This window comes from Buteo buteo, chromosome 6 (assembly GCF_964188355.1).
Source record: "Buteo buteo chromosome 6, bButBut1.hap1.1, whole genome shotgun sequence".
In the NCBI taxonomy this organism is placed as follows: domain Eukaryota; kingdom Metazoa; phylum Chordata; class Aves; order Accipitriformes; family Accipitridae; genus Buteo; species Buteo buteo.
The window spans coordinates 41,816,387-41,831,085 of NC_134176.1; the positions used below are offsets into that span (position 1 = coordinate 41,816,387).

A 14,699-nucleotide genomic window follows, 5' to 3' on the forward strand; every position below is an offset into this window, starting at 1 on the left:
CTTTTAGCGTCTGATGGCAGACTAACGGTGAGGCTGGTACAAACTAGGATCCTATGCAGGGCATGCCTTACAAAAAGAAAGACTGATTTAAGAACTTTATATATAAGCTCAGTAATAAGGTATTGCACTTATGCACATACACGGGTCTCCTAGAAATCAGATCTATCAAAAGAGAGATTATGTTCTATGTAAGAATAAACAGACCAAATAAGCTTGCAAATCTGAGCTACTGCCAGTATTTATCTGGGACATTAAGTACTTCATGGACCGTTTCTGAAATATTTTCTGAATTTAAGTTTCCTCTGAGTTTGGGTAAAGTTAGTATATATGTAGCAGCAAATATCTATCTTATCTATACTCAGGTGTTTATGAAGCAGCTGCTGAACTTCCACAGATTGCAACCTGGGGTTTCACGGAAAAACCAACTTCCTATTTCTCCCTTAATACGCCTGGGCACGCACTACCACTGCGCAGCCTGTGCTTTATGAACAGCAGTCCCAAGTCAAGCTGTCCCGTTCATGATCACAGGGGTCTTAGGTGATCCTGAATGGAACATGGCAGAAAGTTATCCTGGTTATCACAAAACCTCTTATTTGTTATTTGAATGAATCCATGAGAGGATTTTTCATTTATATGCTAATAGAGCTTTTGCCCAAGGGTGTTTTGCAGCTTCACATTGTGACAGGGTGAATCACGTGTTAACAACACAACCAAGTTCCTCAATGTCAAGTTCCCTCAGCATCAGTAACTTTGGAAATAAGTGATTAAAGAGGATATACTGATTACTCAGAGTGGGATTCACCTCACCTACCTTCAGCCATGCAGAATTTAGGTGTCAAGTATGACCTGGACATTTAGGCTTCTCCAGAAGAATCCAATATAAAGGGGCTTAGTCACTACCTGCAGTTGCCATGCTTGCTTTTTCCTCCATTCAGTACACAGGGAACAGTGGCAACCGACTTCGACTAGAAGTCTAAATTTTATATGATTTAATTTGGGTGAGGTCAAGCCTACCCAAGTGCCTGCCTTGTGAAAAAGCCTTGTTTGCCTCAAAAGGAATAGTGCTTCATAGCAAAAAGCAATTTGAACTTTGAACTAATTTAGGAAATTCAATACCAGTGTCAGCTTTGAGTCAAAGGTACCTTTGGCTGTCTCTGACTTGAGCTTAAAAAACAGGTATTTCATATCAGGAAGGCTTGAGTCAGGAAAGAAGAGTTAGTTGTTAGGCAACAAGCAACTCTTAGTCACCTTCCTAAGGGATGGTGGAGGCTTTTTCCCCTACCTCATTTCCTTTTGTCTGAAAACCAAAGGTGCAATATGACACACGTAAATGAAAACCGGCTCTTATGCAAAAACCTCACACCCATTAGCTTCCATACATTGCAGAAACAAGACCTGGAGCTGATAATCTTCACGGAGCACAATTACAAAGAAATTATAGCTAACGTTCTCATTCCTCTGTTGCAGTACCGCACCTCTTCCAGACACTTCAATCAAGGGTACAGATAAGCTGTAGAAGAAGGAATAGAAAATGTGTGTGCTTTTGTGTGTGCAGTAACTTTTCTCTAAACTGTTTCTGGTCACCATTTTTACCAAAAAAAAGGCAGATTCTAAAATTTTTTTACAGAAGTGCAAATGCTCATACTAAGCAAAGCATCAGCGAAAGTGGGGGAGAGGCTTGTGACTATCTTTTGCCTATTGCTGTAGTTTATGTAATTCTGGTTTCAGTTAAGCAGTTCCTGTTCCATCAAAAAGTTTCAATACGATGAAGGTGAGAAAGGAAGCTCACAGCAAACCTTTCCCTTGCATGATGTGATAAAATACAAGTGCTTATTTAATTTTTTTTTAAAAAAAAAGGAAAGAAAATGTAGGCATTAAATTAAACCTTTGCAAATAAAATTTGCAAGGATGGAATACTGCAGGTAAGATGATCAAACTGTCTTAACTTGTTCTCCTTGTAACACCAGCTCTTCATACTGATTCCTCTGTGCATATAAGAAAAGTATGTAATGAGACTGCTAGAAGTGATTTGGTTTGTGTCTAGTTTCTGTCAGTCAAGGTTCTTGTACAACACTCATTGACACAGTCTGAGTGGCTGTGATTTCATGCTTGTACAGGTCTCTAATAGGAAGCACCATGCTTTGTCATCCCATTAATCTCAAGTCCTTTCATAAGCACTACTTTTAATCATTTGGGAGGACTTTCAATACAAATGTATGTGTGCCTAATAATGCTTGCATAATGGATTAGAAAATTTAATCACTGAGCTTCCTAGAGGTGTGCTGAACACATACATCACTCAGCTTCCTAGAGGTGTGCTGAACACATGCAGATCCTCATTAGATAAAAAAAAACCCCAACATAAAATGTACAGGATCAGTCTATTAAATTCCAATAATCTGCTAGTAATGCCCAGCTGGCTGGTGATTTGAATAAAGTTGCTCAGAAATCTGAATGGGTTTTGCACCAGAAAATGACAGTTCTGAACTGGTGGGCAGGGGGGGCTAAAATCTCCTAAAACATGAAATTATTTTAGTTTGTTGAAATGTTTCATGATTTTTCAAGGTGAAATGTTTGAATCTCAATTGATTTTGTTAAGATGCATACTGTATTAAATGTAAAGCCCAGAAATCAGTAAAACATTTCAAATGGAAAAGTGATACATTGTGTTTTAGGGAGCACAGAAAAGTTGTTTTTCAAATTTCTCCCTCCTTTCATTTTTTTGAAGTAGAACACTGCAATAAAAACAAACACATATGCACAAATCATAATGCAACAGCACTTCTCAGGGAAAAATATTCCTTCAGAAGAATTCTTAGCGTCTTCATACTTAAATGTCTTCCTTCTAATGATCATCCCCATGTTTTTTTAATTTATTTTTTTTTATTATGGAGGCAATAGTGCATGGAATTCAGGGTCTTTGCATGGAGACAATAGGTAGATGTGTCTATTAGGCTATTATTGTCATCGCTTTTAGATTACTGCTGCAAGTTTACCTCTCATAGATGATCTCTATCAGATCATCAATCAGGTTATTGCTTTTACTACTTTTCCATGAGCCCCCAGGTGGGAATAATTTGGTCTCTCAGCATGCTCTACTCAGTCACAAGACCTGCAGATATGAACGTTCACAACTTACAACAGACATGCTCTTTGGACAAGTAATGGGGGTGGGAAATTTTCCAGTTTCAGAAATCATGGAAGGGTGGAGCTCTGACTCAATGTAATAAAACACCTGTTGCAACTTCTGACACTCTTCAAGGCTGTAAATTTGTTTCAGGAGGCACTGGCAACTGTGGAGTCTAATATTCAGGTGCCATTCACAGCACCTGCTTTTAATGCAGCAGCGATTGCAATGGCTTCAACCTCTGCCTTTGCTCAGGTAAGTGGAAAACAGAACAAGCCTGGCAGGAGTCTCTGAGTATTTGATTTAGATTTTTCACCAGACTATAAGCAGGTCAAGTCCACTGATACCTGTAGGACAGAAATCTCCAAGAAAACAAGATTGTCCTTCCTTGACTATTTGCAGCTACGAGGACCTGGAGTCAATATCTTTCCATATAGCACAGAAACAGCTGATGTTTTCCTGGCACATTCGTTTTATCCACCACAAACAATGAGAAGGTGTGAATTGCTTGCTCCACATTGCAATTCCACATTGAGGAGTTGAAATAAGTAGAAAAATTGGTCTTTACTCTCTTTTTCATCCCTTATTCTCTCTCCCTCAACAGCATTCAAGCAGCAAATCAAGCCCCTTGGAAAACGAAGAAAGAAAATGGATGATGCATTGCGTAGCCCCAAGCGACGTTGATAAGGTACCAACTTCAGCAAACTAAAAATAGGTGGGACTAAACCAATATTTTTTTTGAGAAGGGTAGGATCTTTTTTTTTTTTCCAAATCTGATTATTAAAAATTCATATGCTTATTTAGAAATAGGAATATTTCACAAAAGAAAATTTTCTTTAGGTGAAACATCTGCATTCCATTATTTTTTTATTCCATTCCTTTGTTTACATAAATTGTGTTATTTTCATGGTTTTATTCCTTAGAGAAATTCCTTAGGGAAAATGTTGTCAATTTACTTTTAAAATGGGCCTTCTTTTAATACTATCTATCACTATTGACATTAATGGAGTTTTAGCCCAGCATGAAAGGAGAATGTTGCCAGTGTTGGAAAGTCAGAGTATGGTTGTTGGTGATCCTTTGGGTTTTGGTAATTAATGCCGATTTCCAGAACAAATGCCCACTTTGATCACTGTGCAACTCTTCACAAGAAAAGCACAAGAACTCTAGCAACCTTTGCAGGGCCTGTGACAGAGATATATTTGCATCAAACACATACCAGCTGTATCAGTGATGATTTTTGTCTCCACTCTCAGTTAGCTTGTAGATGACTATGCATTGTGTCAAGCTGCCTCAAAGTAAAAGCAGGGGGGCTCCAAACAAAAAGCTAACTTACTTTTGATGTTATCTTAAACGGTGTTTGATTCAAGTATCTATAGCTCATAGGAAACCTGTATGTTTAATTTCTTTTTTGTGCAACCAGACTTCCAAATCAATAGAAAACTACAAACATTGTTTTGCTTATGTATGTCACAACTTTATCAAACTGATTGATCAAAGTGATTTCTTGTTAGTAGCAATCTGGCAGCTCTTCAGATAGCTTGTCACCCTTTTTGTACACTAATTTCTATCAGTGGGGTGTGAAATGATGTAAATGGTGAAGTAGCATAACAAAACTGACATGCTGTTTAGGTGTTCATAATTTGCTCTGTGTGTGTGCTAAAGCTCAGCAAGGGAATGTACTAAAGCAGGAAAAGCAACTATTAAACAGTACAATGACCGGATCTCTGTAGCATTTTTGTAATGATTTACTGTATTTATACTGAAGTTGTGTTCTGGTTTAGAATATCCATGGCTAAAAGCATCCAATCCTTCTTCACCACTAAGGTAGTTACATGTATATAAAGATTGTTAGAATCCAGCACATGTTTTTGAATGTATGTAAAGTAACATAAAATGATCCTGTGGCCATAAACCCATGCATATAGGCGCTATGGGACACTTCCCACAGCTTTAATTCATTGTTCTTGTCATAATTTCTCCTTATCAAATGAACCTCAGAAAGTTCTGTTTGCTATCCATAGGTGTTTAACCACCAAGACTTTCTCAGACACTCTTTGTTTGCCTCCTGCCTTTTGAATAGATTTTCTCTCCTCTGTAATCAAGCTTGGCAGAAAATTGGCATTTAAAGGCACAGACTTGTGCAAGCTGGCCAATTCCTGCCTCTTACTGGCACTGGGTTTCCTGGGCAGCTTGCAGTAATTCGCTTGATTTTTTGCAAGCCATAGCTTGCCATCTGCAACAGAAGGATAATCCTTACAAGAACAAGTAAACAGGTGCAAAGCTTTCCTTAATGCTAATGCTCAAATATTTGCCGAAGTACTTGCTTCAGTTTGAGAGGACTTTGGGTAGCTGTGTGATAAACTGAATAGTTATTGGATTAGGTTTAGAAAAACATGCCCAGGGGCTGCACATGGAATTTAGCTGTGTTGCCTACCTACAGTGTAAAGCCAAGCATGCCCCACTGCTAAATTTTCAGGAAAATGTAACAATTTTGCGAAACTTCTTTCATATTTTAAAATGGATAGGAGCATCAAGACAGCATCGCTTTAGCTATTTCAGGGAGTCCTGAGTTGACAGTTTGCCTTCTAGCACCCTACACATGAATACAGGAAGGATGAAACATACTAAAGGAAGATCATAAATAGCTGTGAGTAAGGTAGCCCATAATTACATTAAATCTAGAAAATTTATCACTGGATATTATTTGTTAGTGCATTGTCTTATAGAGAATAATTTGTTATTTCCAAAATGAAAAAAAAAAACCCTAATGGGATTTTCCTTGGCAAATTATCAGCTTAAAAAATAGTTGTTGGCTCATCATCTGTGAATGCACTAAAAACTTATATACAGTAATGCAAACAGCAAGAAACTAGGAAGCATAATCTCAGCTCAAGATTAGTAGTATTAACACAGGGCTGGGAGGCTCACCAAAGTATTCTGCTGGACACAAAATCCAAAACCAGAGAAGAACTAGGAGAATTTTAATCAGTTTTCGATTTATGCAAGTGATATACATAAAATGATGTACATTCCTTAATGGTTTGCTGCAAAACTAGAAAAAGCCACGACGTTACCAAGGGCCCTGTCTCCCTTCCCTCTTAAAAAAAGTATCTGTGATTGAAGTGTGTCATGTAAGGTTATCTTTTGCAGGGGTAACAATGAGCCTTTAAGGAAGGCTGTTCAGTCTGACCATCACTCTGTCATTGCAGGGATAAGTTCAGAGGTTCAGGATACACAGACTTATCTTTATTAGCGGGTACTGCAAGAGGATTTGCTCATCTCTGTACTGTGGATTCTCAAATTTTGCCAATACGTTCCTTATTCTAGGTATCAGGAGTTGCTCCTGGCTTAATATGGAATGCAAATTTTGTGCTGAAACTGGCTGTTTATGATAATTAGTCACTCATGGATAGTTGTTTACATTACCAACTCCCTGAACTAACTATTTTTTTAATGGAATACAAGTGATAATCATCAGCAGCAACACACTTGCTTTTTAGTTTATTAGTGTTGTTCAATGTCTTATTGCAATGAAATGATGACTAGAGGGAAAAGTTGTTTAGTTGCATGACTTCCATTGATGGCACCAGGGACTTGAGCTTCGGTTATAAGAAGACATTATTTTGCTCTTTGAATTTTCTGGAGTAGTTTTCATGTCTGCCATTTGGCCATCAGAAAAGTATTATATGAAGTAATTTTTCATTAACTGCCTCCTCTAAGGAGGATAAGTCTCCTTTTCATTTGTCTCAGAGATTTGCTTTATAGTTAATAGTTCTCTTAATAGTTAGCAGTTCTCTTCAAAAGCATTGGTGTCTCAAATGATGATGTTGATCACTGAATATTGTTCCTCCTTTGATGCCCTAAGGAGAGGATGAAAATGTTTTCTAGAACAGATTGTGTTGTTTTCTGAAGGACTTTGATTTGCACAATATGGCCATCTGAGTGTTATACTGAGAGAAAGTGAGAGGGGTTCAGACTACAGATTGGTTCTGAGTGCTGTGAAAACCCTTTCCTAACTGGTAAAAATGTTGAGAATATGGAGATAAAACTAGCATTTTCATTATTCCTTTGAATTTAAAGTAATCATTACTCTTGGGGGCAGGCTAATACCAGCAGGGATTTTGCTAGTAAACCATGCTGACCCAATCAATAGACCCAGGGAGCAAGGCTTAGGCTGAGGGAAGCTCAGCCATGACTTGCCTGGCTGCATGTTCTCTGCCACCGAACACACTTACTGAATGCATCTCTCAGGTTCACATCACTAGCTCTTTCCTCTGTTCTTAATTCCTTGAGTGTCTTTTTCCATTCTCTCTCTTGTAGTCTTTGTTCCATGACTGAATGCTGGGTGTGCTCTGGCTGACATAGCCTGTATCTCACAGGGCTCAGTTTTCTCAGGCAATACAGTGAGATTTTTCTCCTGGTACACAGAGGTCCCATGCACAGCTCACTGGCTTTTCTCTTACACAGCCCCTACTCAGAGCCCTCCTCCTGGAGGTGAGAAATAATTCTTGCTTCTCATTCAATCAAATTTCTAATCTGTACATTATGGCTGATTGGGTACTCTCCCCTATTGTTCCCTTGGCAAGCTCTTCAAATTTAACTAAACTGCTCTTTACACCAAGACATCTTCCTGTGGCACCAAATATCCCCATCCACTTTCTCACCATGATTCCACATGAAATTAGGTGTTTGAACCCTTGCATAACCTTTGACACTGTCTAATCTGTGTAGCATCTTGCTGTTCTTCATGGAAACACTGGGTATGTTCTATTGTTTCAGGGTTTGGGGGTTTTTTCCTTCCTAATACAGCCCTCCCATACTCTAAGTCTCTTATCAGTTTGTCTTCATTTGCATGCAAAGTATGAGGTTCTTGTGATACATTCTTCACATAACCTGTACTCTAGTCTGCTGCAACGGCACTTGGGAATGAGCGCACAGCCAGTGGCTTGGTGTAAACGTGTCTTTGCAGAACCCACGCTTGTTTCTCTTTCTGTCACTCTACCTCTTAAAAAGTCATGGTAGTTCATGCACATCTCCAACAATCTTTAATAATACATGTTCCAAAGTGCTGGCTGAAGGACTGATGCCATTAAAGAAGGCTAAGAGAGCACCAACACTAAATGCGATTCCTTTAACTCTTTCCTTTATTTCCACTGAGATACATCTGCTGAAGTTTTATGTTTCTCTAATTTAAGTACTATTTTTGACAAAGGTATACAAACAAATGAACACACCCAATGAATGTTTGTTCTTTAAGAACAAAACAGGTTGAGGTAAGAAGACATGGAGTTATTCTTTGGCGATGAAAAAGGAATGGTCTAACAATAATGGTTGAAACAATAGTGTGGAGCTGGCTCAGCCCGGATTCTGATAATGCTGAGATCTTAGCTTCCCTGTTTAGAACAAACAGCCCTATAAAATATCCTGTGCCCTACATATGACTTTAAGCAACAGTGATTAACTTCCTATTTAGTTTTGGAATACACCCACCCAGAAGCCAAGATCTTCTACTCCTTATAGCCTGATAAAGAGAATGCGTTTGTTCAGCACTTAATAGCCCTCTTGTTATGGGTGTGCTGCTGCTTTACCTCACAGCAAAAAGTATTAGCACTTTAACTAGTCCACTTACTGAAAATATTCTGACATTATGATTCCTGATTATAAGCTTGAGCTCATGGGAAAAGCTTTATGGTTAACTGGTTAACATTTATTTTAATATGCCTTTAAATTACCCAGCATTTTCTGAAAAATTCATTCTTGCCATTTCATTGGATAATTTCATAGCTTGAGAATTACTGCAATTTTTTTGCAAATTCCTTTTATGACCTTCATGTCTGTCTTCCTCGTAGAGATGGAAATGGTTTGGGAGGTTAAGCTAGATTTTGTCATGATGAATTCCCCGTGGTTCAATGCTTTACACACTTCAGCTGATGTACTGTCTTGTCTCACTGATTTCTTATACTTTGACCTTTTCAGCAGTCTTTGACTTTTGCCACCGTAGCAGCACCCGTGAATGTGCTTTCTCTTATTTCACTCCAGAGTTTCTCCCTGTTATTTTAATTGATGTTTCTCAGAAAATAGATAACATTGCCTAATTATTTCATCATCTTCCACCAGCACTCCTCCATTTTCACTTCAGATAATCTTTTCAAACTTTTAGTCATTACCTTTCACAACAGCTTCTTATTTTGGCCGCCTTTTGTTGTTGTTGTTATTGTTGTTTTGTGAGGTGACTTTAGTAAGAATTACTGATCTATTTGCCTTCTGCCATTATGTCAACTCCTCCCTGAACTCTTCCTGAATATGAGTGACTACCATCAGGCCTCCACATCACTGAAGTGGCCCCTATTGCTTGACCCTGATACATACTATGCCTGCAGTATTATTTGGCTGAATATCTTTCTGCAAATCTACAAGTGTCATCATAATTAGTTTGGTCATTTTATAATTTCCACAGACCCTTGCTGTTAGAACTGCAAACTACACTTCCCTATTCCCAAATCTACCTCATTTTAATGCTATAACATTTTGGTTTTATTGATGCTTTACTCAGAAGTCCTTCAAAAAATAATTATTATTCCATAACCTTACTCTCTCAAGGTCGCTTTTTAATATATATGTTATACTATTTATATCTTCCCCTCTCATTGGAGGTAGCCAATACAGAATCTGCTGATAACATCTTTGTATTCAGTCAGCCCTCAGGTTTTGACAGACTTTGAAAGAGTATTTTCTTTCTTGTGCAGACCCTTGTCCTCTGGCATTCACTGCAGTCTTGCTGTGTTACCCCAACTATCTAACGAGACCTGTTCCTATTATAATCACACATCAGCTTGGGAATTATTACTCAATATAGTCTGAAATTTCTGAAATTCTTCCTTTTCTTCTGCTTCTGTTCCTAAACTATGATACAGGTCGCCATTCGCAGTGCTGATTCACCCTTTTCATTCAGTCTCTTGTGTACAACCATGGTGCAAATCTCTTTCCTTTCTATAAACTTCAGCTATTTTAACAAATCTTCCACAAATGTTCCCACAGTCAGGGAATCCAGACAGCTATCTGTGCTGCAGCCATAGCAAGCTTTGCCCATTTTCTGCATCTTTCTGCTGGTACCCTAGTTGCTCTAGCTGCTGCTGCTGGACATGATGGACGTGTTCTCTGAAGATGTAAAAATCCCTAAAGCACATGTGATTGTCAAAACTTTTACAGACCTGGCTGGTGAAGCCTAGCATCTTCAACAAGGAATTGGAGATAGCCTTCTTTGAGATGGATTGTAGTCAAAACCATGTACTTTGTTATACTACTCCATGTCTATCAATCAGCTAACCACATTGAGTAAGGAAAATTTCTGTTCCCACAAAGCAAGCTAGGAATGTTTGTCCAAAGCTCTGTATTGCTCTGGTGGCCTGCGACATTCCCTAAGGTGCTAATACTAATCCTTAGACACCCTTCCATCATGAAAATGATTCTTTTAAAAACAAGTGAGAAAACCTAAAAAGATCCTTCTCTTTTTTTCAACCCAAATTGGAGCATTTCTGATTTGTGATTCACTGAATTTTGTGTTATTGTATTGGATGCTGATGACTACATGTATGATTTAATGTAGCTAACTGAACTTTCTCAGCTTATTTACCTCCTGTCTCCACTTTCCTATTCATCCTTTCCTTCCATGCTTTCTGTTTGTATGCTTTGGTGACTGCAGACTTTAGGGGTTGATTAGGTTTGTGTAAAAAGTGCATTTTGTTGCCTATTGTATTTTTGCTGTGATGCCAACTGGAAGAGATGGCTTCAGCAGAACCTAGGTTCCTTTCAGTGTTTGGTTGTCATTACAATAAATACACGTATCCCAAACTTTAAAGCACATCTCCTTTGTTATTTTTTTCAGCAGGAGGAAATGTCACCTTACTCCCTGCTCACTGTAAGAATCATAAAGTTGAGAAATGCTCATCAGGCAGATTTTTGTAAGTACCAGATTTTCTTACTGACATTATACAGTTCTAAAATTACTGGATCAGCCCCTGCTTGTGCTAGCCACTGCACAAATGCAAAACACACAAATCATATGAGCTAAGAAATCACAGTCGAAGCCAATTTCTGCCACAGAATATCTATTTACAATTTCAAAGGTTCTCTGCTGTTTGGGGTTTAAGAATTCAGCAACAGGTCAATGCCAGGTAGCAAAGTGACTAAATCTTTAAGACTTTCATCAGTCAGCAAAGCACAGACAAGTTGGCTATTTCAGAGGTGTGAAAATATCCTAACACCAGTTTTAATACCAAGGTGTTCATATCCCATGTCTATAACAAATACATACAATACAAGGCTGAAATCTTTACACATCAGTTGTTCACAATTCTTTGCTCTAAAGAGCCCCACTGCATCTCAGAAGTTCAGTGAGATGTATAGTGTACATATCATGAGCCAGCCATGTTGTTATGGATGTTTCTGACTCTTGCACCCCACTGAAAGATGTGTAACTGAAATCTTTTGGGGACTGTAGTACATGATATGTTAGAGCTTACATGCAAAGTGTTCTGAAAATGTGTGGCATTTGGCCAGCCCTTACCTGGTGCTCCACTTCTACAGAGGTTTTTCTCTGGAGAATTTTCTCCTGCCATTCCTACATGTGCCTCATGAACCTGTCAGGTCAGTAATAACCACAGTTTTGCATATCCCTTTACTATACTGTTCTTCCTCCTTTCACTGTGCATTTTCTTTCCTTTTTGGGAGATTGTGCTGAAGTTCACTAGTACCACAGCGTCTCCACTGCCCAACATTTCAAATAACATGTTACCCCTCTCCTCTGTCTTCCCACTTTTTAATATTTTTAGTACAACTAGAGGATCCATCAAAGTGAAAAGTCATTTACAATTGCTGTTTGCACAGACCAAGAGGCAATCCTTTAGCTATGGTACTCCAAAATGTGGTGGCTTAGGTGTAGTTAACAAAGTTATTGGAGGAAATGTCTGTACACTGCATGTCAAGGACTCTCAGATTGTCTTGATACACTCCCTGAAGTTAGAAACTCAGACAATGACGGGCACAACTTTTCCAAAGATATAAGATGAGGTGCCCCACGCTGCCAGTGAAGCAGCAGCTCCGCTCCAGATTACTTTGGCCTGGAAACCCTAACAGGTTTTGCTTCAGAATGCTGCTTTGGACTAGACTCCTCACTAGTGGACAAGCAGCTCTAAAGGTCCATCTTTCTGTGAGCCAGTAAGTCATCAGACAGACTTTGAGGAAGGCTAAGGACATGGCAGGATATCTTCTTGTTTTCTCCACGTAAGCATTACTTGACTTCCACTGGATAATTCAGAGATGGCAACATTTTCACCCCAAATGCTACCATTTGTTTTTATCTTCATCTTCTGATGGAACAATATTCTACAAAGAAAATTCCTCAATCACCTTTTTATATTCCAACCACTTTGGTGCTTCAAGAACATAGATGTCACCATTGTCAATTTTCCAGCCAAACGGAGAGAAGTGTTTAGTTCATACGTTCTGTAATACTGGGTTGCAGACAATAGAAGAAATATCATAGGATAGCAAAGAAGGTCAAATTAATTTCTATTCTTTTTCACAGCTGTGAAACACTGCACATATGTGCAAGACCTTACCTTCGTTTCTTTGAAGTGCTGATTTAATTTCTTTTAGTATCACCTTTGATCTAGAATGGAAATTGAATGACAAGATAAGAATCATGATTCACCGGCTTAGGCAAAGGGATTGCACAAAGTAAAATGATGCTGCATTCTCAGAAAATAGTGTTACTGTTATGATCTTGTCCTCCATCCTGAGGACAGTGGGATTTCAGAAGAATTCTTCCATAACGAGATGCAGACATTTGGAAAATTCCCATTGTCACCAAAATGTACATTTCTGGAGTAGGGACCAAGATATGTGGGCTCAGTTTTTAGCTCTGCCAACAGACTTGTTGTGTAAGTTTAGGCAAGTCACCCAAACACTCTGTGCCTCTGTTGCCCTATCTATAAAACATGGATAGCAGAATATCTTCTTCCACACATTTTCTCTCTTGTCTATTTAGATGATGTGCTTATTTTGAAAGGGGTTGTCTCTTACTATGTGTAGAGGGATCCTAATTTAAGAAGCAAGGTAAGTTCTGGAAACAGTGAGAAGTATCTTCAGATTCTTTTGTTAGTTACCAGTAAATAAGATTTGGGGACCAGTAGGTGAAGAAAAGGATGTCTTTCTCTCTGTTGGTAATTCCCCAGGTACATTGTGACTTTGGGCCTGTTTCTTAAGGATGTCATACCATAATGGAGCACAGTAAACCACCATACCATTGAACAAGGAAGATAAAATATTAAATAGCTCTGTTGACTGAGCAGAAACCTGCCTGTGCTCTCAAAAAAGCTGGTCTCCCAGGAAAAACAGTGTGATACAAAGTGATTTAAATACTTCATTACTATGCAAAAAGGTATCTTGTAATTTTTAAGTGCTTGATTTTGCACTGATACCAATGTCCTTTTAGCTTAATGTTTTGGTTTTGACAGTTGAAAGTATTTGAAGTATCAGAAAACTAGAATAGTTACACATGCTAACGTGTGCTGATGACAATTAGAAAATTATGTTTGCCTAGCCTTGTCTCAGCAATATGATCTTTTCCCCTGAAAATGGATTGTAAGCAGCTGATACAGGTGCTATCTGACTAAGATATCAGTGGAAGGTTGACAATTTTTGTGATAACATATTTCAGATTTCCCTAGATTTTCATCTTCCAAGTATCAAACCCAGGAACAAGCCACCTCTCCAACCAAGTGCAGCAGCTTCTATGACTTGCTTTTTGTGCCCGCATGCTGGCTTCCCATCTTTTCTAAGCATGCGGTTATCTGCTCGCTTGAGTTTCTGTTCACTTCCACTTGGCTAAAACATGCTCCATTTCCCTGATTTTCAATCCATTTGTTGCAAGTGCAGTCACACCAGGTCCTTTGGCCATTAGAGTCCTTATTTTTTTCCCTGACTTACTTGCCAAATCCTGGCTTCAGTGAATGGCGCTTTCTATATGCTTCCACTGACGTTCCTCGCTATTGAGTGCACCCAGCTTCTCTTGGCTGTTTTTTAAACATGTACCTCAAGACCTGTGGGATGTGTGTTTTGCAAGACTGGGATGGAGTCCCAGCTTATCCTGAAATCTGATGTTACACCTTTGCCTGTAGACAACACTTGCTGGTGGAGCTTGCCAATAATTGCATAAGTTTTCACACAAAGAAAAAAATTAAAACAAAAAGAAAGCACCCTGCTCCTCCTCAATGGATCAATTAGCCCTTTTCACATACTTACAGTCGCTCCACCACTTTTGCGGGCTCCTCCATACTTAGATAATGTTCAACTCTGACATCTGCTTCATACTTCATACAACTGGTTTCTGTCTTATCGTATGCAAATGCTCTTGGCAGACCTGAGCTAATTAGTTTTCACTGTGTTTCTAACTGAACCTTATGCCAATTCGTAATCATGGGTCAGACTCAAACACACATTTCTGACACTCCCTGATCTCACTGTGGGCACTAGAGAGGCGGGCGCCCAGATAAAATCACTTACACTCATC

At 38.8% G+C, this 14,699-nt stretch overlaps 1 protein-coding gene across 2 annotated transcripts in view; it reads left to right on the plus strand.

Annotated features, from left to right (window-relative positions):
• Positions 1-3,261: 3,261 nt before the first annotated feature.
• LOC142032460 (cytosolic phospholipase A2 epsilon-like) overlaps positions 3,262-14,699 on the plus strand; it is a 38,774-nt gene continuing 27,336 nt past the window's right edge. For both annotated transcript variants that reach the window (XM_075031110.1, XM_075031111.1), the window contains exons 1-3: positions 3,262-3,382; positions 3,732-3,815; positions 11,013-11,088. In XM_075031110.1, coding sequence (XP_074887211.1) covers positions 3,356-3,382; positions 3,732-3,815; positions 11,013-11,088 — 187 coding nt within the window. In that variant the 5' untranslated portion in view covers positions 3,262-3,355. The remainder of the gene's footprint in view (positions 3,383-3,731; positions 3,816-11,012; positions 11,089-14,699) is intronic.